The 25,149-nt window shown below is 18.4% G+C and overlaps 5 protein-coding genes across 5 annotated transcripts, besides 41 other annotated features; 3 read left to right on the forward strand and 2 right to left on the reverse strand. All coding sequences in view use genetic code 6, as the record gives it.

Moving 5' to 3' along the window:
• Nucleotides 1–100: 100 nt before the first annotated feature.
• Nucleotides 101–182: a microsatellite.
• Nucleotides 125–189: a microsatellite.
• A 139-nt stretch (nucleotides 190–328) lies between these two features.
• IMG5_183870 (hypothetical protein) lies at nucleotides 329–1,687 on the reverse strand. Its single transcript, XM_004027359.1, has 4 exons — nucleotides 1,577–1,687; nucleotides 1,016–1,524; nucleotides 774–876; nucleotides 329–702 (listed from the first exon to the last, which is right to left on the reverse strand). Exons 2-4 carry the CDS (start codon nucleotides 1,474–1,476, stop codon nucleotides 367–369), a joined length of 900 nt encoding a protein of 299 aa, XP_004027408.1. The 5' UTR covers nucleotides 1,477–1,524; nucleotides 1,577–1,687; the 3' UTR covers nucleotides 329–366.
• Nucleotides 1,257–1,302: a microsatellite.
• Nucleotides 1,259–1,291: a microsatellite.
• Nucleotides 1,261–1,303: a microsatellite.
• A 205-nt stretch (nucleotides 1,688–1,892) lies between the features above and the next one.
• Nucleotides 1,893–3,382, reverse strand: IMG5_183880 (thymidylate synthetase, putative; the record flags this gene model as incomplete). The annotated part of the gene is made up of 4 exons (XM_004027360.1): nucleotides 1,893–2,176; nucleotides 2,308–2,713; nucleotides 2,762–2,889; nucleotides 3,088–3,382. The coding sequence occupies 4 exons, from the start codon at nucleotides 3,380–3,382 to the stop codon at nucleotides 1,893–1,895; spliced, it is 1,113 nt and encodes a 370-aa protein (XP_004027409.1).
• Nucleotides 2,178–2,263: a microsatellite.
• Nucleotides 2,185–2,273: a microsatellite.
• Nucleotides 2,189–2,270: a microsatellite.
• Nucleotides 2,191–2,270: a microsatellite.
• Nucleotides 2,257–2,298: a microsatellite.
• Nucleotides 3,383–3,772: 390 nt separating the features above from the next.
• Nucleotides 3,773–3,814: a microsatellite.
• An 8-nt stretch (nucleotides 3,815–3,822) lies between these two features.
• Nucleotides 3,823–3,860: a microsatellite.
• Nucleotides 3,861–3,930: 70 nt separating this feature from the next.
• Nucleotides 3,931–4,013: a microsatellite.
• A 799-nt stretch (nucleotides 4,014–4,812) lies between these two features.
• Nucleotides 4,813–4,947: a microsatellite.
• Nucleotides 4,948–6,907: 1,960 nt separating this feature from the next.
• Nucleotides 6,908–6,953: a microsatellite.
• Nucleotides 6,954–8,550: 1,597 nt separating this feature from the next.
• Nucleotides 8,551–8,595: a microsatellite.
• Nucleotides 8,596–8,765: 170 nt separating this feature from the next.
• Nucleotides 8,766–8,837: a microsatellite.
• A 2,259-nt stretch (nucleotides 8,838–11,096) lies between these two features.
• Nucleotides 11,097–11,188: a microsatellite.
• Nucleotides 11,120–11,185: a microsatellite.
• Nucleotides 11,158–11,190: a microsatellite.
• Nucleotides 11,191–12,304: 1,114 nt separating this feature from the next.
• Nucleotides 12,305–18,235, forward strand: IMG5_183890 (hypothetical protein; the record flags this gene model as incomplete). The annotated part of the gene is made up of 11 exons (XM_004027361.1): nucleotides 12,305–12,357; nucleotides 12,783–13,195; nucleotides 13,273–13,363; nucleotides 13,421–13,749; nucleotides 15,662–15,759; nucleotides 15,813–16,250; nucleotides 16,331–16,527; nucleotides 16,967–17,052; nucleotides 17,486–17,492; nucleotides 17,739–17,963; nucleotides 18,114–18,235. Coding segments are annotated over 11 exons (2,059 nt in total), but the record flags the coding sequence as incomplete, so codon positions are not given.
• Nucleotides 14,281–14,332: a microsatellite.
• Nucleotides 15,118–15,170: a microsatellite.
• Nucleotides 15,533–15,559: a microsatellite.
• Nucleotides 16,262–16,303: a microsatellite.
• Nucleotides 17,174–17,245: a microsatellite.
• Nucleotides 17,188–17,247: a microsatellite.
• Nucleotides 17,201–17,247: a microsatellite.
• Nucleotides 17,201–17,256: a microsatellite.
• Nucleotides 17,281–17,349: a microsatellite.
• Nucleotides 17,495–17,536: a microsatellite.
• Nucleotides 17,514–17,674: a microsatellite.
• Nucleotides 17,535–17,640: a microsatellite.
• A 429-nt stretch (nucleotides 18,236–18,664) lies between the features above and the next one.
• Nucleotides 18,665–18,724: a microsatellite.
• A 222-nt stretch (nucleotides 18,725–18,946) lies between these two features.
• Nucleotides 18,947–18,996: a microsatellite.
• Nucleotides 18,952–18,990: a microsatellite.
• A 940-nt stretch (nucleotides 18,997–19,936) lies between the features above and the next one.
• IMG5_183900 (hypothetical protein) lies at nucleotides 19,937–22,792 on the forward strand (the record flags this gene model as incomplete). The annotated part of the gene is made up of 3 exons (XM_004027362.1): nucleotides 19,937–20,492; nucleotides 21,262–22,269; nucleotides 22,779–22,792. The coding sequence occupies 3 exons, from the start codon at nucleotides 19,937–19,939 to the stop codon at nucleotides 22,790–22,792; spliced, it is 1,578 nt and encodes a 525-aa protein (XP_004027411.1).
• Nucleotides 22,364–22,404: a microsatellite.
• Nucleotides 22,364–22,446: a microsatellite.
• Nucleotides 22,454–22,496: a microsatellite.
• A 35-nt stretch (nucleotides 22,793–22,827) lies between the features above and the next one.
• Nucleotides 22,828–22,866: a microsatellite.
• Nucleotides 22,867–23,121: 255 nt separating this feature from the next.
• Nucleotides 23,122–23,166: a microsatellite.
• Nucleotides 23,166–25,097, forward strand: IMG5_183910 (hypothetical protein; the record flags this gene model as incomplete). Its single annotated transcript, XM_004027363.1, has 5 exons — nucleotides 23,166–23,503; nucleotides 23,561–23,781; nucleotides 23,825–23,922; nucleotides 24,034–24,497; nucleotides 24,566–25,097. The coding sequence occupies 4 exons, from the start codon at nucleotides 23,166–23,168 to the stop codon at nucleotides 24,325–24,327; spliced, it is 951 nt and encodes a 316-aa protein (XP_004027412.1). The 3' UTR covers nucleotides 24,328–24,497; nucleotides 24,566–25,097.
• Nucleotides 23,942–24,021: a microsatellite.
• Nucleotides 25,098–25,149: the final 52 nt, after the last annotated feature.

Genomic DNA, 25,149 nt, shown 5'->3' on the forward strand with positions numbered 1-25,149 from the left:
AAGAAAGTTTATTTTATATATATAACATATTATATTGTATTTTTTTTATTTTAATATTATAAAAAATATCTAATTTAGATTAATCTTATGATATTTAAGCTTATAATAAAATATATAAATATACTTTTTTTTTATTATAAAAAATATTATTTTTTTAATTTTTTTTATATTAAAAAAATATAATTTTAAATATTTTAATTTTACAAAAACTTATAATAATATAATTTATATTTTTATTATATTTTAACAAAAATAAATTTTTTATTCATATATATATATATTAAATATTTTTTTTAATTTAAAAATTAAAAAAAATTAATGTTTAAAAAAAATACCAAAATAAACTAACATTTATTTTTTATAAATTCAATTTTATTTATTATTATTATTTTCATTATTAGCTGTATTTTCTTCAGGTGGTAAAGGCGCATTTTTTACAGGTGGTGGTATTTTAACAAGTAATCTTTTTATACCTATATCACAAGCATCTCTTTCTTTTTTAGATATATGTGCAGTATCAAGATTTTTTAAAGAAGGTATTACACCTATAATAAATTATCGAAAACCTGGAATAGATTCAATAGGATTACCATGGATAGTTAAAGAAATAATAGGTTATTTAATATTGAATATTTCTTTTAAGTTATTAATATAATTACAATGCAGATATAAAATTTTTAAATTAGGGAAATGTGAGAAATCCTTTTTTAGATAAAAAAAAAATAGTCTTTTTTTTTTTTTCTTATTTGGGGGTAAAAAAAATAAAAATTTACATATTTAATATTTGTTAAATAATTATGAGAAAGATCAATAAATCCTAATTAATTATAATCGTACATAACACTATCTATTATAGGATAAAATTTCTCTATTGATCTTTTGTTTTTTTTTTTTTTTTAATATTTATTGTTAAATTTTTAATATATAAAAAAGTCTATATTTTTAAATTTTTATTATATATGTATATATATTTTTTCTTTTGCTTTTTTTTTTTTAAAAAAAATAAAAATAAAACCTTATTTTGTTATAACTAAGAATCAAAGATGTACATATTAAATTTATTTTTAAAACGTTTTTCTATAAATTATTTTTTTATTCTTCTATAGTTTTACCTCCAATTCCCTTTTTTAATTATATTTTGATTTTCGATATTTTATTTTACTTTTGTTATTCCTCCTACTGAATTTAAAGGAACATGGTAACTTGAAATTATATTCGCTGCAACATTTGAAGGAATCGCACGTACAACTTCCGGTTCTTTTCTTTCTTATTTTTTCTTTTCTTCTTTTTTATCTTTGTCTTTATTTTCACCTTCTTCTCCTTCTTTTACTTATTCATTTTCTTTTTCTTCGTTTTCTTCTGCATCTTTTTTACTTTCATCATCATCTTTTTTTTTTTTTTCTCATTTAAATTATTATTTTATTAATTAAATTTTACCATTTTTTTTATCATCTTAAACTACTTCAATTGTCTCATTTTCTATCGGCTTTCTTTTTCCACTTCTTGCTTCCATTTTTTTTAATTCTTTTTTGTTTAAATATATTTGTTTCTGCTTTTATTTTTTGTTATTATATACCTAATAAATCTGTTATATTTTTAAATGAAAAATCTAAAGGCTTTCCGTCTGTTGAGGAAAGTTCCTTTATAACTGTATTTTTATCTTAAATACTAGTATTATTATTCAGTAATGTTTTTTACATTTTTTTTTTATTTTTTTTATTATAAACTAAATTAATAAATAAAATATATAAAACTTCTTTTTTTTTTCTTGATAATAAAAAATATACTAACTACTTTTTATAATTCATTATAATATATAAATAATAATATAATAGTTTTTATAGTTAATATAAATATAGTATACTAAATATATAAGAAATATTAAAAAAATATCAAACAGCCATTTACATATTTAATTTAGGATGAAAATTATACCCTACAATTTCAAAATCTTCACTAGTAAAATCATTTATACTTTAGAATTTTTTCTAATCATTAATTTTCAAAAGAGGAAAAGGATAAGGAGTTCTTTAAACTTAAATATTTAATTAATCCACATGATTAGAATAAACATGTGCATCACCCAATACATGTATAAATTCTCCTGGTTAAAGTCCTGTTAATTTAGCTATCATGCAAGTTAAAAGTGAATAACTAGCAATATTAAAAGGAATACCTAAATAAATATTAATATATAAATAATTTATATATATATAAAATAATATATAAATATAAATATAATATATAATATATATAATATATATATATATTATTTTTATATTTATTTATCATATTTTTTTCTTTTACCTAATCCCATATCACATGATCTTTAATACATCATGCAACTTAAATTTCCTTTATTTATATAAAATTAGCTCATTACATGACATGGTGGTAAAGCCATTATACTTAAGTCTTTTACATTCCAAGCATTTAATATTAATCTTCGACTATCAGGATTTTTTTTTATTGTATCAATAAGTTCTTATAATTAATCTATTCCTTTACCTTTATAATCAGTCTTAAAATCTGCATACTAAGCACCAAAATGCCTCCATTAAAATCCATAAACTGGTCCTAAATCACCCTCTTCCCTATTGTGAAAACCTAATGAATCTAAAAACTATCTACTTCCGTTTCCATCCCATATTTTAATCCCTTTATCACTTAATAATTTACTATTAGTGGATCCTTTTATAAACCAAATTAACTCCTTAATATATATTGTTTTAAATAAAAATATAATTATTTTTTTAATTACTTCTAAAACGCCTCTCCAAAAAACATTTTTAGTAGTTAATAAAGGAAAACTTTAAGAAAGATCAAATCTCATTGTTTTTCCGAAAATAGAAATAGTTCCAGTATTAGTCCTGTCATGTTTTTTATTCCCTAATTTAATTATTTCTTTTATTAAATTCAGGTATTAATATTCTTCATGCTCTTAGTATTTTTTTTCAAATAAATTATCTTCATTATTTTACAAATTTATCTGGTAATTTTTATTTAAAAATCGGGAAAAATCGTAGTTTATTCCGTTTTCGCTTTAAGTTTTAGAAACTTCAAGCATTTTGAAATTATCTAAATAACCTTTTTTCATGAAAATGTCGCAAGGTTTTTCTACTCCAATTCGGGTTAGGTGTATTTATCTTAACAAATTATGATTTAGAGCTTATTAACATAAACTTGCACCTCCTATTAAAAATGTCTCGTTTATATTATTTTCTTATTGATGAGCAAAAGCTAAGGCCTCGTCTAAGCTATTTTAAACATATGAATCCTTTGTTATTTATCCCTTTTACATTGTATTAGATACAATTATGTTTAAACGACCTTTTAAGGGCTTAGAGGATTAAGGAAGGCTTTCCCAGGTTTTGCGACCCATTATTATAGCATTACATAAGCCTTTATCTTGGTTAGATGTAGTTATTTACTTAAAATTTTAAAGTTCTTTTGGTAAATGCCATGGGAGATAATTTTAATAACCTATTCCTTGATTTTTTACAGTTTAGGCTAATATTATATCAAAATATTATTTATTTTTCATTTTTAATATTTAACGAAAAATATATTTTTATATAAAATGATAAAGTATATTATTTTAGAAAAAATTAATTAAAGGCGCTTAAATATAATCACAATTTAATAAATATAAAAAAATATTTATATAATAAGAATATTATAAAAATTTACTTTTTAAGTATTATTTTAAAATATAATTTATAAGAATTTTATTTAATAACTTTTATTATATTTAATAATTTTTCTTTTTGTTTAAATTAATATAAATATATAAAAAAATGTAAATATATAAATTTTAATAAAATAAAAATATCTTTATATAAAATATATTATTATATAAATATTATTTAAAGAAAATTTTAAAATTAATAATAAATTTTATATTTTTATAAATATTATTTCAATATTAAATATACTTATATTAATATTTATATTTATATTTATATTTATATTTATATTTATATTTATATTTATATTTATATTTATATTTATATATATTTTTTAAAAATAATATTTATTTATTGCTTTACATTTATAATAGTAATATATATTTAATAAAAAAATTTAAATAATTTTTTTTATTATATATTATATATTTTTAAAGTAAATAATTATTATAACATATTCGTCATATTAAATTTTTAATAATATTAATTAAATTATTTTTAATTTTAAATATTTTTTAGATATTTTTTTTTATTTTTTTCAATATTTATATATATAACTTTTTAATTTTAAAGAATAATTATTAAATGAAATTATAAATATTTTAAATGTATTATATATTTTTTTTATAAATTTATTTATACTAATAAAAATAAAAAATTATGTTTATTTTTTTTTATTTAAGTTCTAAATTAAAAAATTAATAAATTATAGAATCTTTTTATGTATAAAAAAACAAAAAGTAAATATTTAATTAAAATAAATCAATTCAAATTTTTAGATTTTTATCTTAAATTTGTTTTATTAATTTTTATTAAACAATATCTTTAAAATATTATATTTATTTAATTGTAATAAACTCAAATTCAATTTATTTAAAAAGTTGATATTCTTTAATAAAATAATAAAAATTCCCAAATATTATAACACAACAAATTCTAGATAGTAATTTTATTTAATTAAATTTATCGTTTTTATTAAAAAAAGCATCAAAACATAGTAAAATAATAATATTAGATAAAGATAAAAATCTAAAAAACAAAATATTTTATTTTATCATATTAAAATGAAAGTATTCATAGTCTTATTTTAAAATTTTACTTTATATAATAATCATTTAATTAAAAATATTTTTATTATTATTATAATTATCGTCATTATTATTATTATTATTATTATTATTATTATTATTATTATTTTTTATCATTATCATTTTTTTTATCATTATCATTTTCATTATTATTTTCTTATTATTATTTTATTTATTTCATTAAAATATTTAAATCTCCCACAGTTTAAAATGTTATTTCTTTAGATTTACTTAAAGTATACTAAACTATTCTATCTTTAATTTAAATAAATAAATGTATAATATAGAAAGCCACAAAAAAAACTAAACTTGCTGCCAATGCAAATAATAAAGTTAAAAATTTTACATTAATAACACTTTTTTTTTACATTTAAATTTAATCTTCCATTTTTAAACTTTTAAAGCAATTATATATTGACAAAACTAAAATTATAATATAAATAGTAATTAAATGTCCCATAATAAAATAATTAATTTACGTACATAGACACCATAATCCTAAATTGCACAAAATATTACATAAATGTAAAGTAAAATCCTTTATAATAATAAAAGCTCCTTATTTAAATTATTACCTTTATTTATAATTTTAAGAGTTGAATTTCGCCTAATAAATAAAAAAGTTTTACAATTCTAAATTCGAAATAATTATTGTCAAAGCAGATGATGATAAACTAATTAAATAAGCTATATTATATTATTATTCGTGTTAAATTAAAGAGAATAATAAAACAAGTAAAGACGGTCCTGATAGAAAAATAACTTCTATTAATTTGAAGTAAAAAATATAGTTTATTTTTTCGATAATAAAAAGTTCGTATACATAATTTTTCTTCTTCTTTCGAATTTCAAAGTAGTGTAGTAACATTAAATAGTCTTAACCGAAAATTAAATATATTATTAAATAGTAAATATCAATTTTTAATATTACTAGAATTTTAAAAAGTCGCTCCAAAATCAAAAATGTTATTTATATTTGGATTTCTTAAGTAAATCCTAATTTTATGTATTGATAAAGTATATATATTTTAGAAGACATTTCAAATAAATGGATTAACATATATGCATATAGTCTTATTTTAACCATATTATTTTCATAATTGAAAAATTAATTTTGCATTTCTTGTTCACTTTTTTGTTCTAATTTAGATTATTAAATTATTATTGGATGTTATTTAAAAATTGAAAATTTTTTTGCATTATTCATTTTTTTTTTTTTAAATAAAAATAAAAATAAAAAATAATATTAATTGAAAATCAATTTTTTTCTATTTTATAAATATTTTTAGTTATTTTTTTTTTTTATGAATAATTCAATAAAAAGTTTACGTTTTTTTCTTTATTTTTCCATAAACAATCTGTTTATTAGAAGATAAAAAGTTAATATAATATAGAACAGAAAATAGATACGACCCATATTTTATATCAAATATAATTAATACTTTTATTGAAGATGTATTTGCATTTTATATATAATTTATTCATAATATATTTTTTAAAAAAATACACAATTATTATTAAAAAAAGAGAGAAAAAAAGGATAATGGCTTTTATTTTTTTAAACAAGTAATATTTAATATAGTAAATAAATTTATTAAAAAAAATAAAAAAATAGAAGGTTTTTACATAAAATGAAAAATTTAAAACATATACAAAGCAATTGATAAAATAATTTTTTTTTCTTAAATTTTATCTTTTTATTAAATTAAAGAATTAAAGATAATTATTAAATTTGCAATATTTTTGAATATAATAATCTCACAAGTGTTTATAATAATAATAATCCAGAAAATATTTATATAATAATATTAATAGTAATTTCAAAATACAAAATAATAAAATAAATTTTATTGTTATAAGTTATTTTTACGGATATTATCAATAATATATTGAATGAAATTACTTTTTAATTTTTTTAAATAGAAGAAAATGATAAAAAAATATATAGATTTAATTCCTAAATATAAGATGAAAGCAATATTTATAATTTATAAATTATATAAAATAAAACATATTTAATCATATATTTTTTATTAATTAAATTTAAAATTATTTAATATTAATATATCTAAATAAATTATAAGATTTATTAGAAAAAAAAATATAAAACTTGAATAGTATTTTATATTGTTTATTAATAAATAATATGATAAATAAATTAATAAAAAATATAAATAAACGAAAAGCATTAATTAATTATTTTAATATTTATAGATATATAAATAAATTTATATAATTCTTTTATTTAAAAAACGAATATTTTTGAAAAGCCTGTATTATATATAGAAATATATATTTTATTTTCAACACCTTTCAAATAATTTATAAGCATCTTTTTGTTAGAAAAGCCTAACGGATATAGCTTATAAATTTAACTCAGGAAGTATTTATTTTTATTTAATTAAAGAGAATAAAACTCTTTCAAAAAATGAATCCCATTGACTTTAATTTTATTTTTAATTATTTTCAGTTTATAAACCTTAATTACATTCTAATTACCATGCAAAATAAAAAGAAAGTTCATTTGCTAATTAAATGGCGGCTTCTTTTATATTTTAAAAATTTACTTGAGTAATAATTCTATTCATTAAATAAGATAAGTCTTTTAAGTTATTATAATTATCAAACATATCAAATAAATTCGGAAATCCAATTAATTATTTATTTTCTATTGTTATTCCTACAGAGTATTTTAGAAATTCACTATATTATTCAAATTAATCTATATATTTCTAAAAATTATATAATTAATATTATTATTTATTAAAAGATATTATTAATCTTTACATCTATATTATTTAAATGTTTTTATTTAACATTTTCAGGAACTTCATTATAATTATAAAAATGATGCAATAAAGTTTATAAATCTACTATTTTATGAACAGGCTAAGATGGTATATTTCCGAAATTTCTCAAAATATCATAGTTAAATAATTCTTTACTTTAAAACAAAAAATATTAAAAAATAATATAAATATATCACCATATAGGAATAGCATTAAATAAATAAAGATCATCTTATAATTAAGCTAAAAAATGATTACTGGAGATATTTCCTAAATAAGTAAGATTTTTAAAAAACAAATTAGTCTAAACATCATAATTAATAGATTCTAAAAGTTCGTTTTAAAGTTATTTACTTTAATCTTATTTTTATTAATTAACTTCTGAATTTACATTTTCTTAGCTATAATTATCTTATTATTATTATTTATATCCTCCTTTTTCCTATTCTTAAAAAAAGCTTGTAATTTTTTATTCTTTAGGATCGTTTCTAATTTAAAATTTCGGCTAAATAATATTATTCATATTACTATTAGTATCTTATTTAACATAAATCTTTGAAAATTCCTTATCTACATTCAACTATTTAACAATAATCGTATTTTTGAGTAATTAAAAAACCCATTAAAATAAATCTTCACAAATTTCCTATTCAAATAAAAATTTTACTTCCTTTTTTGTCGGATGAACATTCGGATCTATATTTTAAGCATTCATTTAAAGAGCTAAATATGTAAAATATCCACTTTCTTCATCATGTATACTTTAATAGCATTACTAATATGCTTTATCTATTTATTTTTTTAAACTTTCGTTTTCTATTAACCTATTATTAATAAATAAGGTGACTTCTTTAAATTTTTTGGTAGATCCTATAGTTGAAAATGTTCCTTCGAATTAAATATTATATTATTTATTATCAAAGGTAGACGAAATGAAATTTTTATCATTTATTTTACTTATTTATTACATAATTTTTTCTCTTCTCTATATTTTTTTTTCGTTTTTTTTGAATATTGTTTTTTTTTTTTTTTACTGAAATAATATTATTAACAGAAGTAAATAAATTTTATGTCGAAAACTCAATTTAATTATCATTTTTTACCAAAAATTTATTCAGTGAAAAATGAATGGCAAACTAACCAACAATTTTTATTATTTTTCTTTTCTCTTCATTAATATTTAAACTATTTCGCCTGAAAATTATATATATATATATATATATATATATATATATATATATATATATATATATATATATATAAATATTTATATACCTAGCACTCAAATTATAAAAAATATCATTAACTTCAATTATAGTCCCATTTTCACAAGCTACAGGTTCTGGTTCATTTAAAATTTCTTAATTTTTGAACTATGCAGTATATCCTTACTAACAATAAATTTTTTTCGAAGTCACTTTTAAATTTGAAACAAAAGATATAGAACATAAAGCTTCACCTCTAAAACCAAATGAAAGTAACTAACTAATATCATTATATTCTTTTATTTTCGAAGTCGCAAATCTTTCACATAGTAATTAAAAATCATCCTTGTGTATACCAGTACCGTTATCTTATATTTATATTTATTTCATTCCTCCGTCTTTTAAATAAACAAAAATTTCATTTGATTGAGCATCTAAACAATTTTCTATTAATTCTTTTATTGCTAATTTTTATTTTATTAAATATAATTTTTATTCCCCTGCCCCCCTTTTTTTGTTTTAATAAAAACCTGATGATGGACGTTATACTACTTCACCGGCTGCTATTTTATTTATTACTTCTTGTGATAATTTTTATATTTATGGGCCTTAATTTTATTCCTACATTTATATAATATTTTTTTATTAGACTTTTATATAGATTTATTTCGAATTAAATTTCAATTTTATAAATAAAAAAAATTGATAATTTTTTTTTTATAAAATTATATGTTTAGTAAAATATATAAATTTGATATTTAAAAGCAAATCATTATTATCTTATATTAATTTTAATATTTAAAAAAAAAAATACTTAATATATTCAATATTATTATTATAAAGAAAATAATAATTATTTAATTTAAATAAACAATTAATAATATTAATTATATATAATATATATATATATATATATTTTTTCTATAAAAAAAATAAATAATATAATTTAAATATATAAAAAATTCATTTATATTAATATTATTTTTTCTATTAAACATTATAATTTATAAAATTATTTTTCGATCTTTCATCCTATTAATTATCCTAATCAAATTAAGGCATGATCAATTTATTTGATTCTTTAATTTCTTTATTTTTTTATAATTTTACTTTATCGATTCTTTCTTCTTAGAACTTATCTATAAGACTAATAATATCTTTATTATTATTTTATTACTGCCCATTATCATCCCCATATTATTCCAAAATAATTTTTTTCAAAACATCCACAAAGTTAATATTCGGTTAAGCTTATGGTAATCCCATTTTAGCAATCTCATCTTTTCCTACAGAAATTTAAATAGGCCTCAAATGATCAGTTTAATAAAATTAAGTATATGATAATCTTCCAAATAAACTAACATTAATAATACTCCTAATAGACTAAAAAGCATCATTATTTCTTTAAAAAAATAAAATATAAATATTAATTTTTTGTTAATTTACTTAGATGATGAAAAATATAAAGAACATTAATTTACATGAGAAATATACCGAAGTGCCCTTGTGATCCATTTTCGATTTTCCGCATCATTTTTTTCGAAAAAATCATATTTTTGTCCTATAATAATGGTTTATATGGGATTACTTTTAATTCTATTTTTATCTATATGGTTTTCTAAAAGTGGATTAATATTATTTTTTTAAGGCGATGGGTCTTTATTTTATTACTAAAAATAAATATTTGTTTATTTTCTTATTTATTCTATCCAATATAATGCATTATCTATTATTTAATTTGGTTTTGATAAATCTAATAGTATTATATAATATATGTCTTTCAAATTTTCATTATTTAAGGGTATTTATAACATTTATTCAGTTATTTTTCCTCCTCCTAGTTCATAAATATTAATTACTTCTTTTCTATTTGTTGTTACCCTTCTTACATATTAATAATCAATTCCGTTTGTAGGTATATATTTATCATCTGTTTATATTATATTTTTTAAAATGTTAATAAATGTTGATTTTCCACTTTATTAGTCTCCTAAAATTACTAATGTTTTTTCAATATTTTTTAATTCTTGTTAATTTTACTCAGTTTCTTATGCTAATTTCCATAAATCTGTAATATTTTTGTTCATTTTGGGTTGATTAATTTCTATTTCTTCTTAATTGTATTATTGCTAAAAGTTCATTTTTTATTTTTTATTTTTTTCTTTAAATAAAATTAATTATTTATTATAATTTTAGGGTTGTATTATATTTATTAATTTTTTTTTAATTTCATTCAAAATTATTTAAAATAAAATTAATTATTTACGAATAACTTTATTAGATTTTTCTATTTTGAATATATTGAATATAATTCAGATATATACAAAATTTATTTTATTAATTAATATTATTATTTTTATTTTATATATATATTTTATTTTATAAATTAATTATTTTTAATATTATTTTTATATAATTTTTACATTTAATATTTTTTATTTTATAGTTATATAATTTAAATTATATTTTTATATTAATATATTATAATATACTTAAATAATTATTCATAAATTATTAATTTTTTTTATCAAAATAAAGTATTAATATTAAAAGTAATATTTTAAAATATATATTAAAATTATTTGAATTATTTACTAAATTTTTCAATTAAATATTTTTAAATTACTTATAAATGTTTAATATTTTAGTTTTTAAATTTATAATTAACATTCAAGTTTATTATTTTAGTATATAATTATATTTTATTTATTAATTATTTTAACCATTAAAAATATACTTTTGAAAATAATAAAATATTTGTTTTTATCTTTAAATTGAACAAATTAATTATTTATTAAATAAAAGTAAATATTATTAAAGAAAGATTCAAAAAAAAATAAATAATTTTTGTTTGATAATTAAAAATATCATAAGAATCATCTTTATTAATTCTTATATAGAAATGAAAAACATAATCTAAAAACCACATTATATTGAATAAAAAATGTAAATATTTAATCCATAGTAATTATTAAATAATAAAAATCATATGACATAAATATCATTTAATAAATATGTAAACTTATAAAAAATCCAATAACAAAAAATTTATATCATTATAAACAAACAAAGTAAAAAAATGAATTAGATTAACTTCAATATAAATAAGATTCATCAATAACAATTTAAGAAAGTGAATTAGTTCATCAATTAAGCCTTAAAAATATAAAAAAAACCTAAACAAATTTAAATAATTTTGAAACTATTACTTAAAAAAACATCAACGAAAACGCATCCTAATAAGTTTGTATTTACGGGCACACTATAAAGAAAAAATACACCCAAAGAAATATAAAAGGAGAAAAATTAATGTTAGCCTTAAATATATTAGTAAATATAAAAGTATTTTTTCGATAATTAACAAAAAAAACAAAAAATGCTCGTATTTATTAAAAATTAACACAGGAGCAACACTAAATAATAAATGATAGAAGTTCTTTTTATTCAAAAAGATTAAATAATATAAGAAACAATTATTATATTAATAATGTAATTCAATTAATAAAAAATATAACAAAAGATGCAATAAATATAAGTCTTATAGTTCCTATTTTTAAGCAATTTGATTTATCGAAAAGAGTTTGGGACAGTTTTTAATCTATAAACATAATATTATGTATTTTTTTATTTTCTTTAATATTATTTTTCAAGATGGAGGAAAAAGAATACCTTTAATATTTTAATTTTTGTTTTATTACTTTTATTATAGACATACTTTTTAAATTTAATACAGGTTTTTTAGAAAAAGGAAACTTAATAACTTCTCGTTTAAAAATTTCAGCAAATTATTTAAAAAACTTTTTTTTTTTTGACTTTGCTAGTATTCTCCCCTTTTTTAAATTCTATCTTGAAATAATTCTCTTCTAAAACTATTTTTATGATCAATTAGTCCTCGTTTTATTACTTTTAAAATTGTTATTCTAATAGACTCATTATAAAGAATCGCATTTTATTATTCGTTTTAAAAAAACTACAAAAATCTAGTCGATTTAATCAAATTAATATTTATAATAGGTAGTGTCTGCCATATTTTTTCACTTTTCTGGTATGGATTAGCTTATTATGAAATAAACGTACTAAAAAGAACCGATACATGGATTCATGCTTAAAATTTATTAGATTCACCTGTCTCAACAAGATATATCTATTCTTTCTATTACCTAGCCACTACTATGATTACAGTAGGTTATGGAGATGTAACACCAAAAAATCAAATAGAATGCATTTTTTCAGTTATTACTATGTTCTTTACAGGATGTGTATATGCCTATAGTTTAAATTCAATAGGAAATATAATATAAAACATTGAAAAAAGTAACATTAGTTATAGAGAAGATATGTAAGTCATACATAGACTTATGAGAGAAGAAAACGTTGATAATGATTTAAGAATAAGAATATCTGACTATATAGAATATATACATAAAGTAAAAATATCATAATTATATTTATATATATAAGTTTATATACATTTATTTATTTTTATATATACATATTTTTTAAGGAATCTAATGAAGTTTTAAAAAAATTAAAAAATGAAGTAATCGATAAATTATCTAAACATTTAAAAAGTGATTTAGTATAGGAAATATAAGGTAAATTTTTAAAAGAAATTCCTATAATTTCTAAACTCTAAAGTAAAAATTAAATAGCTTAAATAATGGAAGAGTGTTTATTTTCGCCTGGAGAAGTAATTTTCCATTAATCTGATTATGATGATAATTGTTTATATATTTTAGTAAAGGGAAACGTTGAAATTATTTAAGAAAGTCTTAACTAAAAATAATATGAAACTATAATAAAAGTCTTAAAAAAAAATCAGTATTTTGGAGAAATAGGATTTATTACAGGAAATAAAAGGTGCGCAACTGCTAAAGCTATAGATTTTTGCAGAGCTTATAGAATTCGAAGAACCGATTTTTTAGAAATAATAAGAAATAATTCTTATGACTACGAAAATTTCTAAATGGTAATAGAAGCTGTAAGTATAAAAAGAAACCTTAAATTTGCCTCTATTAGGTGTTATTAATGTAATTAAGACGACCATATTTTAATAAATTGTCCAAAAACTCATTATACATAATCAAATCATGTTCTTTTATATAGATATAACTTTAGTTTACCTAATGACCGTAAAATTATAGAAAGAAATAATCGTAAATAATAAAATGCATTATCAGAAAACGAAAAATATTAAAATGCACTTTACGATATTTTAAATAATGAAGCATTAGAAGAAGACATAAATAAAATTATCGAAATTAATAATTTTCCAGAAGAAGATTAAGATGATATAATGGATTTTTAAAATGCAGATGAAGCAAAAAGTTTAAAAGATGAATTTAATGAAATTGATAAAAATTAAAAAAGAAAAAAATCTAAATTATAGATATAAAAATTAGAATATGATGAAAAATAAAAAAATTATTTAAAATAAAATTCATGTATCTCTTCTACATCTTCATAAAATTCAAGTAATTCTAATAAAAATAAAATATAGTAAAATTAAATAAATAATAATATTAATATTAACAATATTAATAATAATAATAATAATAATAATATAAATTCTAATACATTTTCATCTTCTTAAAATAATATTTAAAGTTATAGATAAATCAAAACAGAAATTAATTTAAAAATACCTCGTGAAAACTAAAATATTATTAGAAAATCTAATTCTTTTGATTAGAAATATTTCATAAAAATATTACCTAATTAATAAAATAGTATAAAAGCAGAAGATAAGGCCAATAAAAGTCTTCTAAATGTTTAAAACACAAATGATGATTCTTCTAAAAGCTTAAAAAACCTACCTAGTTTTAAAAGTGAATTAAATAATATGAATGTATATTTAACTCCAATATAGTAATTATTATTAAAAAATAATCCCCATTTAAGAAAGAGATAATAAAATTAAACTTTAATAAACCAAAAGTCATTTATTAATAATAAATCTGGTTTTACGAAAGTTCAGGATATATAAGATTTTTAATTATAAAAATAATAAACTTTAATTAACGAACTGGAAATCGTTGCTTTGTAAAAATTACAGGAATATCTTGAAATGTTTGCAACTTTTTAAAAATTTCATTTGTATAAATATTATTATCCGCATAATAATGCAGATTTAATCATTAAAAATTTAAAACAATAAGAAGTGTTTAAACAGAAGAAAGTAAGAAGTAAAAAGAAAAATAAAGGTTTAGTTTTGAGATAATATCTTACTGGGGCGAAAAATACTAAAAAAAAAGTTAATAAAAACATTGATTAATCAATGGGAAATTCATAATATGATAATAATTCTTAGAATATAGAAAGTAATATATATGATTTAGATAGTAATTAATAAAATTAAGGAAGTAATATTTAAATTTAAGAAAATAGTTTTTAAAATTAAGATAACAGTAGTTGTTAAAATCAAGAAAATATTAATGGCAATACAATTTTAAAAAATATTAATAATTTAGACAATAGAAATAATAAAACTTTTAAAAGTAACCCAATATTTCATAAAAAATGATTTTTTTTTTTCCAATTAAAAAAATATGTATTTTTCCTTTAAATGTTTATTTATATATTGTTCTGTAAATTAATATATATATATTTTTTAATTAATTAAAAATATAAATTCTAAACTAAAAAGAAAAAGATATTAGACAAAAAAAAACATTTTTCAAAAATAAATTCTAAAATTGAAATGGATACAATAAATATCAAAAATGATATAATGGTAGTATATCCTTTAGGTATTATCTAAACCAAAAATAAATAAAATAAAATAAATAAAAGGAGCTGGATAAGAAGTAGGAAGGTCATGTATAGTTGTTGAATATAAAAATAAGACAATAATGGTATAAAAATAAAATAAAAAATAATAAATAAATATAAAGTTTGATTGTGGTTTACATATGGGAAAACAAGGATATGAATAATTACCATTATTCGATAAAGTAAAGACTGATAAAATAGACATAATATTTATAACCCAGTAAAAAAATACACTAAAATTAAAAATCAAAACAAAAAAAACAAAAAAAATAGTTTCCATTTAGATCATTGCGCTGCACTTCCATATATAACATCCAAGACAAATTTTAAAGGAAAAGTATATGCTACATCTCCTACAAGAGCTATATACAAACACGTTTTGAAAGATTCAACAAGAGACAAGAGTGATAACATAACATTATATAAAGTTGATGATATAGAGCGTTCATTAAAATTTATCGAAGTAATTGATTTTCATTAAGAAATGGAACATGATAATATCAAATTTAAATGTTACCCAGCAGGTCATGTTTTAGGAGCAGCAATGTTTTTAGTAGAAATAGAAGGAGTAAGAGTACTCTATACAGGTGATTATAGTACTGAAAAAGATATATTAATTCAACCTGCTGAAATTCCTCATGAAAAGTAGATGTATTAATAGTTGAAAGTACACACGGATGTAGTAATCATGAACCAAGAAGTTAAAGAGAAGTAAGAAAATTAAAAAAAAAAAAAAATACAAAAAATATATAAAATACAAAAAAGTATGAATTTACATAAGAAGTAAAAAGAGTAGTAAAAAATGGAGGAAAATGCCTACTTCCAGTTTTAGCTTTAGGCCGTGCTTAAGAAATAGTTTTAATCCTCGAATAATTTTGGAAATAGAATGCGACCGAACTCCAAGATATTAAAATTCACTATACAGCTGAATTATTTTAAAAAGCAAATAAAATATTCCAATATTACAAAAATATGATGTCTGATCCTAGTAAAAAAAAACTAAATAAATCCTTTCAATTTACATTATGCCCCAAATAACATAACTCGAGAAGACGAAATAAAAGATGATATTGGCTGTGTAGTTTTATCATCCCCAGCAATGCTATAGAGTGGAATTTCAAGAAAAATATTAGAAAGATGGTGCCATGATTCTAAAAATATTGTAATCTTGACCGGATTATGTTCCGAAGGGACTATAAGTCGAACAATTTAAAATTAACCAAAACAAATAATTAGTTAAACTGGAAAATTATTAGATTTTAGAATGTAGGTTAAAAATATAAGCTTTTCAGCCCATGCAGATTATAAATAAACAACAAATTTCATAAAGGCAATTGATCCTAAATATATTGTTTTAGTACACGGAAGCAAAAATAAGGCGATGGAACTATAGAAAAATTTAATGTCTAATTTTTAAAATATAAAAGTTTTTTGTCCTAGAAACGGAGAAAGAGAAAAATTCTATTTCAATGTAACTTAATCTTGTAAAATTGTAGGAGATTTAGAAAAAGAAGTATAAGAATTTATAATTAAATATGTCGAAGATATTGAAAATCTCAAAAACTAACAAATCGATGAAAAAAATTAAATATAAGAAAAACAAGATATAATTGAAGAAGAAATATAAATTCTTGATAAAAAAGATAATATAATAAATGAAAATAATAATTAAGATATTAATAATAAAGATAATAATTAAGATAATAATGTAAATAATGAGGAAAATTAAAATATTGAAGAAAATAATGAAAATTAAATTAATAAAGAATATTACAATTATATCTAAAATAAATTAATTGATGAAAATTAATATAAATAAGATATAAAATAATATGCTTAATAAGATTATCTATAAAGAAAGCATAATATTGAAGGAATAATGATAACTGATGATAATAATATTTTATTAATGAAACCAGATGATATATAAAAAATAAGACTTATAGAATAAATGTAATATATATATAATATAAATAAATATAATTAAATATTATATATATTTATATTTATATTTATATATACTTAATTATATTAATTTTATATAAATTATTTATATTTTGAATTATATTTATATTTAAATATATTTATTTTTATATATATAATATAAATATTTTAAATATATTTTTTTTTAAATAATATAATTTAGATAAATATAATAATGCATGTCTTTTCCTTTTGCTGGTTCTTTATAATTAATAGAACTTTTTAGTAAATAAACTCTTTGCAGAGGAACTATAGAATTAGATGAAAATTAAAAAGAATATGTAAAAGTTTAAACTGATTTAGGAATTTGGATAGATAATTAAAAATAAGAAGCTACAATAAAGTGGACTTCATCAGAAAAAAATGACATTATTGCTGATGTTTTTGGTGATTTTTTATCTAAAATTACTAATAAAAGTGAAGATATTTTTAGTGAAGAAAGTAATAATTCAAATCTTTTGAAAATAGTTTTAAATGAATATCCAGATTCTTTAGTATTTTACATTTAATTTAATATTTATATATATATTATTTACTTATTAAAAAAATAAAAGATTTTGTTACACGAAGGTCTTATTATTATTAGATAAGGAAAGTAAGAATTAGGTACTATTGATTTAGAAGGAAAAGAAATTATTGTAAGTTAATAGAATATTCATATTAAAAATAAATTATAACCAGTTTTAGATTTAATGATGAATATTGAATATTGATTTAATATAATTTTTTTTTTATTTATTTATTTATTTTGTTTGTATTACATATATTTTATTTTTTAGTATTTGTTATATTAAAAAAATTATTTTCAATTGATTTAAATACAATTTTAAAATAATTAATAATAAATATAAAATTATTTATTAATATTATTTTGTATTTAATTATATAATGATATATTTTTTAAATTTTTTTTTTTATATATTTATAATATTATTATATATTTATTTATTTGAAACTTATTTATAAAAGGCAAATTAATAATAATAGTTTAATAATATTATTATATTTTCAAATAAAAATTAAATATTATTTTTATAATAATTTAACAAAATAAATTTTAATTTTATTATATCTATTCATTAATAATAATAATATTTACTATTTAATTAAATTAAAATAAGAAATAATAATTATTTTGATACATATATATATATATATATATATATATATATATATATATATAAAAATATATCTTTATATATTTAAATTTATTTTGAATTTAATCTAATATAAAATTTTTATTTTTAAATTATATATAATATACTTTTTTATTTTAAAAAGCACTACTATTAATACATTATAATAAATAAACTCATATTATTAAGTTAATATTTTTAAATAATTTAAAATTATAATACTTTAAGATAAAAATATAGAGCATAAGAACATATATAAAAACATTATATTTAACGCTTATAAAAAAATAAAGATATAATTTAAAAATATAAATTAAAAAATATAATTAAAATATAATCAAGAAAAATATTATTTTTTTAATTGAATTTAATTCATTGTTTTATTGAACAAAATATTTAATTTTACGAAGATAATGATTTAAATTATATTCTTAATAAAAATTGTTATTTACTATTGAATTATAGTCAAATCAATTTTAATTTATTTTATAAATTATCTAAGAAAAAAAAAAATTAAAATAAAAAGTATTTTATATTATTTTAAAAATATAAATAATATCTTTAATAAAATTATAATTTTAATAAATAAAATAAATAGAAAAGTTATATTTTTTTTTAATAAATAAAAAATAGAAATAATTTATTAACAAAAATATATATTAATTATAATTTTTACTATTTAAAAAAAATAAAAATATATACTTCTTTTTTTATTATATTTATTAAATATTTTTTTTAAAATTAAAAAAATACTTATATTTGCATTAATTATTTTTTACATTACTTAATTTAATATTTCAATTTTTTTCTATATTTAATTACCTTTTTTCTTTTAAATAATCTTAAATTAATATTAATAATAATTAAGTAATTATTATACTTTTTTTTTTATTAAAAAAAATATATATATTTTTTAAACTAAGAAATTAAATTAAAAGTTTATTTTTCTGTACGAAAATAAAAAATAAGCTTTGAATATTTATAAATGATGTATTTTTATAATTTAATATACATTAAAATATTATAATTAATTTTATTTAATAAACTTTCAAATAATAACAATAAAAAAGAATATATTTTTTTTTTTTATAAAATATCTTTATTAATTTAATTATATTTATAAAATATTAATAATATGCCTCTTATTCTATTATTAAATTACAAAATAAATATAAAACCAAAGAAAAGAAAAAAACATATAAAATAACTACAAAAATATTTAATAAAGTTAAAACACACATTTTTATTTAACTACATATATAAAATAACTAAAAAGAAATGGATTTAAACACAAATAAAAATCTCCAAGATTTCGTCCCAATCCTCTCAAACGACCAACTAAAATAAATTTTAAGTGAAAACTACAACGAATTCTAAGTCTTATCTGATCTCCAAATCGAGAAATCCCACGAAAACAATACATTCACGATAAGCATAAAGAACATTCCCAAATACACTTTAAAAATAGTCCCTAAAACTATCGAAAACGATCTTTTCGAAAACTCCTTATCTGAGCTCTATACTCATTTACAAAGAAGCTAATTATCTCATTTATATTAATAGATTGTTACAAATAAATATAATTAGCCATTATCTAATTTCTCTTATTTATTCCGTGAATACCATATTCGTGTTCTTTCATTATTAAAAGGAACCTATATAGGTGAATTATTCCACAATCTAGGCACTACCTTAGGAAAATAGACTGCTATTCTCTAAAACTTTCCCTTTACAGCCCAAATGGTAAAGCCTTATAATCTTTGGGACTTAAAAAATTTCGCTTCTTTATGGAAACATGTTAATAATGTAAAAAATATTGAGTAAAGACGTATATGTAAATATTTTTTATTGAAATATTAATAAATAATACTGCCTATAACAAACGATCTCCGTCAATAAGTGATTCAGGGCGATTTTAATGATAAAAACATAATTGTTAATCCCCAAAATATCCAATAGATTAGCGGTTTGGCTAATTTTAATGATATGATATTCTCTCATACTGTTAATGAATTAGCGATTTCAGTAGCCCATGCGATTCTTTTAAATTCTTCTTAAATATAAAAAACCGCCTATGATCTAATTTAGAATTTTAATATATAATTTCCACTCCAAATTATAGAAATAGATCATCTTTTTTGGATTATAGGAGCTCGTTTGTCCACTCTATAAATAATGTAAGCTCTTGACTAGTTAAAGCCTTAATATGAGCTTTCAGTAAAAACCTAGATAATACTATGAAGTAATTTTATAGAATAAATCCTTTAAATTTCACCAATTGTGTCCGTATATTATGTAAATAAGAACCTCTTTATAATTAAGAATAAATTGATAAAGAACATTCTATTCATTTAACCTAAAGAGCCGCCACTCTTCCTAAAACACTGAGCATTTGCTACAAAAAACCCCTAAATCTGACCCAAGGAACCTACTAATACATCTTTGATGACCGAGGAAAACCTACGTAGACTGTGCAAACAACGTATAACATGTAGGGCACTCACATCCAGAAATAGCCCGCGTGGCAGCAGACTAATACAGCACTTTGAATATTAATACCAGATATATATCACCTTACTTATTGAATTATTGTTAAGAAATAGCCGCTAAATTCCCTGAACCACTTAAATATGTATTCCTAGTAAACTCAGGTACTGAGGCAAATGAACTAGCCTTAAGACTAGCCCGTACATACACGAAAAGTAAGTAAACAATAGTCATAGAACATGGTTATCATGGTAATTCAAATGCAGTTGTAGAAATATCACATTATAAATTTTCTAGAAAAGGTGGAAGTGGTCCTTAACCATTTATACATTCTATCCCGATTCCCGATCCTTTAAGAAACTAAAATTTAGACTATGGAAAAATCATTAGAGATATAATTTAAAAAATAAAAGACAAAGGTGAAAAAATAGGAGCTTTTATTGGCGAATCAATAATCAGTTTAGGTGGTTATATTGTTCCCCCAAAAAATTTAATGAAAATCATCTATTAAGAAGTAAGAAAAGAGGGAGGAATATGCATAGCAGATGAAGTCTAAGTCGGTTTTGGAAGAGTAGGCGAGAAATTTTGGGCTTTTGAACTCCATGATGTAATTCCAGATATTGTTTCGATGGGAAAACCAATTGCTAATGGACATCCAATGGGTGCAGTGATCACTACTAAGGAAATAGCAGATGCATTTAATAATGGAATGGAATATTTTAATACTTTCGCAGGTACTTAGGTTAGTTGTAGGATTGCTAGTGAAGTCTTAAGGATTATTAAGGATGAAGAATTGTAGGAAAGTGCGAGAGTTATTGGAAAATATTTAAAAGATAAATTAAGGGCAATACCAAGTTTCCTTATTGCGGATGTTAGAGGAGCAGGGCTTTTTATAGGAATGGAATTGTGTAAGAAAAACGGAGTACCCGCAGTCGAAGAGACTAAGAAGTTGAATGAAAAATTAAAAGATAAAGGCGTTTTGGTAGGAATTGATGGATATTTGTATAATGTGTTGAAAATTAAACCAAGTTTATGTATTACTAAGGATGATATTGATTTTGTTGTTGATTAATTTGCTGCTGCTTTGTAAGAAATCGAAAACGAAATGCCTTTAGAAGACGATAGTATTGTTTTTGTTAATTAATAATAATAATAATTTGCTTAATAATCTTAATAATTAGGTTAGGAGAATGGATATAATTATACTGGATTATCCATATAATAATAAAATTAATAATAATAATAATTCTAATAATAATGGATTTAATAATAAAAATTAATAAATAGTGAAATTAATAATAGAATGGTTAATACTAATGGATTGAATAATAATAATGGGTTAAATAGTAATGGATTTACTACAAATGGATATAATAATAATTCAGTTTATTCTACAGGTATTAAAAGTAATAATTTAGAAAGAAGCGTAAATTTAGAATAATAATAAGAAATTCTTAATTCTTTGATTGTAAAAAATTAATTGTTTTCTTGAGGATTTTTTTTTTTTTTTTTAAATAGTAGTTGAATATAAAAAAATAATATTATTTTTAATTGTTTAATAGTATTTTAAAACTTAAATATATATTAAATAAATAATATCATAATATAAATTATTACTTAATATTATATATAGTTTAGTTTATTTGAAAAAAAACTAAAATTTTATGCAATTAAAAATATTTTTTTTAAAAAAATATTAAATTTTAAAAACAAAAATTAAAGTATAATATTAAAATTATTATTTTTTTTTAAAAAAAAAAAGAAATAAAAAAAGATGTATTAATAAATACTAATCATATAATTAATATTGATATTAGCATACGCATTATTTTTTGATGAAGACTACACTAAAAGTGTAATAAAAGTTCCTTTAACAAGGATTCAAGGATAGCCTTTTTTAAAAAACGATACAGACTCATTTTGTTATTCTCCTAAAAATACAGACCCGGAATATACACACGAATATGAAATTGGTAAAATAAATAAAAAAAAAAAGGAAATAAAAAAATAAAAAAAAGGAATGCCTACTAAATGTACTGGAGCAAAATAATTAATAAAAATCCAAAATGAATGTGTTTATTAAACTATAGCATATTAAGCCGATTTTTATTTCGATAATAAAACATTTAAGCCTTTTAAATTAGCTTTAGATTTAAGAACTCCATGGAGTTGGTTAAAAAGTCCTGTATGTAGAACATTTACACGAGCAGGTGAAGAAAAGAATTAAAATTGTAATTATTATTAAGATAATAACTCAAAATGGTATAATTAAACATATGAATGTTAATCTAATTATTGTAAAAAAGTATAAAGTAGATGTGGTGAAATCGATTATATATAAGAAGGACTTTCTGTTATGTAAAAAAAAATTATTAATATATATTTTTATTTACATTTTTTTTAAAAAAAAAATAGTGGTTAATTTGTTACTACATAAATTTATTTTAAAGACAAAAACTTTGGAAAAAAACCTATTAAAAATTGGTAAATTTTATGGGCTCATGGGCTTTCTGGTTAGTCAGATTTGGATGCCGATGGAGTTTTAGGTTTAGGTCTTTAGCATGTTTAAGATAAAGATATGGATGAAGAAGATTATGAAAAAGAAGAAGAAGATCCATAAATTTATTTTGAATAATGTATATATTTTTTATTTTTTGAAATAACATAATTATATAAAAGTTACTGATTTATGGGGAGCTATTAATTCAGTTTATAAAAAAATAAAAGCAGAGACATTCGCTTTATATTTAGCAGAACATAATTCACTAAAAAAAACAGTATTTTTAAAATGAATAAATATATATATATATATATATATATATATATATTATATATATATATATATATATATATATATATATATATATAATTATATAAAATAATAAAAGCTATTAATTGGCGAAAAAGTTGTAAATATAACTGATTATATTCATTTACCAGAAAGTTTTTAATTATCATATACTCCAGTACCAGATTTAGAATTTTCCTCTCCTGAAGAATACGCCCGTGTATATTTTTAATGGAAAGTTCCTTTAAGATAAATAGTATTCAGTTTTGATCCTATTTAAAAAATGGAATAGATGATTAAGGAAGTCCTCAACAAGTAATTTTAGGGTATAATAATAGGACAGAAATAAAACTATAATAAGAAGCTTAATTAAGTTTATAAACATCGGCTTTGATTTTACCACAATAAATAATAGACGATATAATTAATAATCTTAATAAAATATATAATGTTAATTGTGATTTAAAATCCAAATTTATCAATTTCTTATAATGTAATGACATGAAAAAACAATTAGATACTGAAAATTTATAAGTAACTATACATTTAGATTCAATTGATAGTGTAATATATATGAATATATCTATATTTATATAAAAAAATTGCCTATATTAAATAATAAAAAAAAATAGAATTAACCAGTAATACTTTATATGAATTCAAAAGATTTAGTATTAGGATGTTAAAAAAATAAGAAAAAACTATTTAATTGTTAACTAAATATATAATTAAGTCATGATAATAAAATAATACTAGGAGATTCTGCTTTCCGTAATAATTTCATGGTCTTTGATATTGCAAACAGAAAAATAGGTTTCGCTCCTGCAAAATCAATTTATAATGAAAAAACTCTCATGAGTGAATTAATTGAAATTATTAGTGAAGTAGAAGATGTTATTTAATAAGATATTATTTTTTTAATTAGATTTTTCGCATTAGTTGTTATTTCAGCTATTATTCTTTTCTGTTTTGTAAATGGAAAAAAAGTCTATAAAATCCTATAGAGAAGATTTAGATATAAAACTGTTAATGATCCATCTGAAATAGCCTATTAAGCTACTAATATTAGCATTAGAAGAAATATTACGGATGATAGTAATGTTATTGAATAAATTTAAGAATTAGAATAAGATGAAAGATTAGATGCTCTTTGAAAGTGTTATTATATAATTAATTTTTTTTTTAGTTCATTTATTTATTAATATGAAACACATAT

This window comes from Ichthyophthirius multifiliis (assembly GCF_000220395.1).
Source record: "Ichthyophthirius multifiliis unplaced genomic scaffold scaff_1120509251334, whole genome shotgun sequence".
In the NCBI taxonomy this organism is placed as follows: domain Eukaryota; phylum Ciliophora; class Oligohymenophorea; order Hymenostomatida; genus Ichthyophthirius; species Ichthyophthirius multifiliis.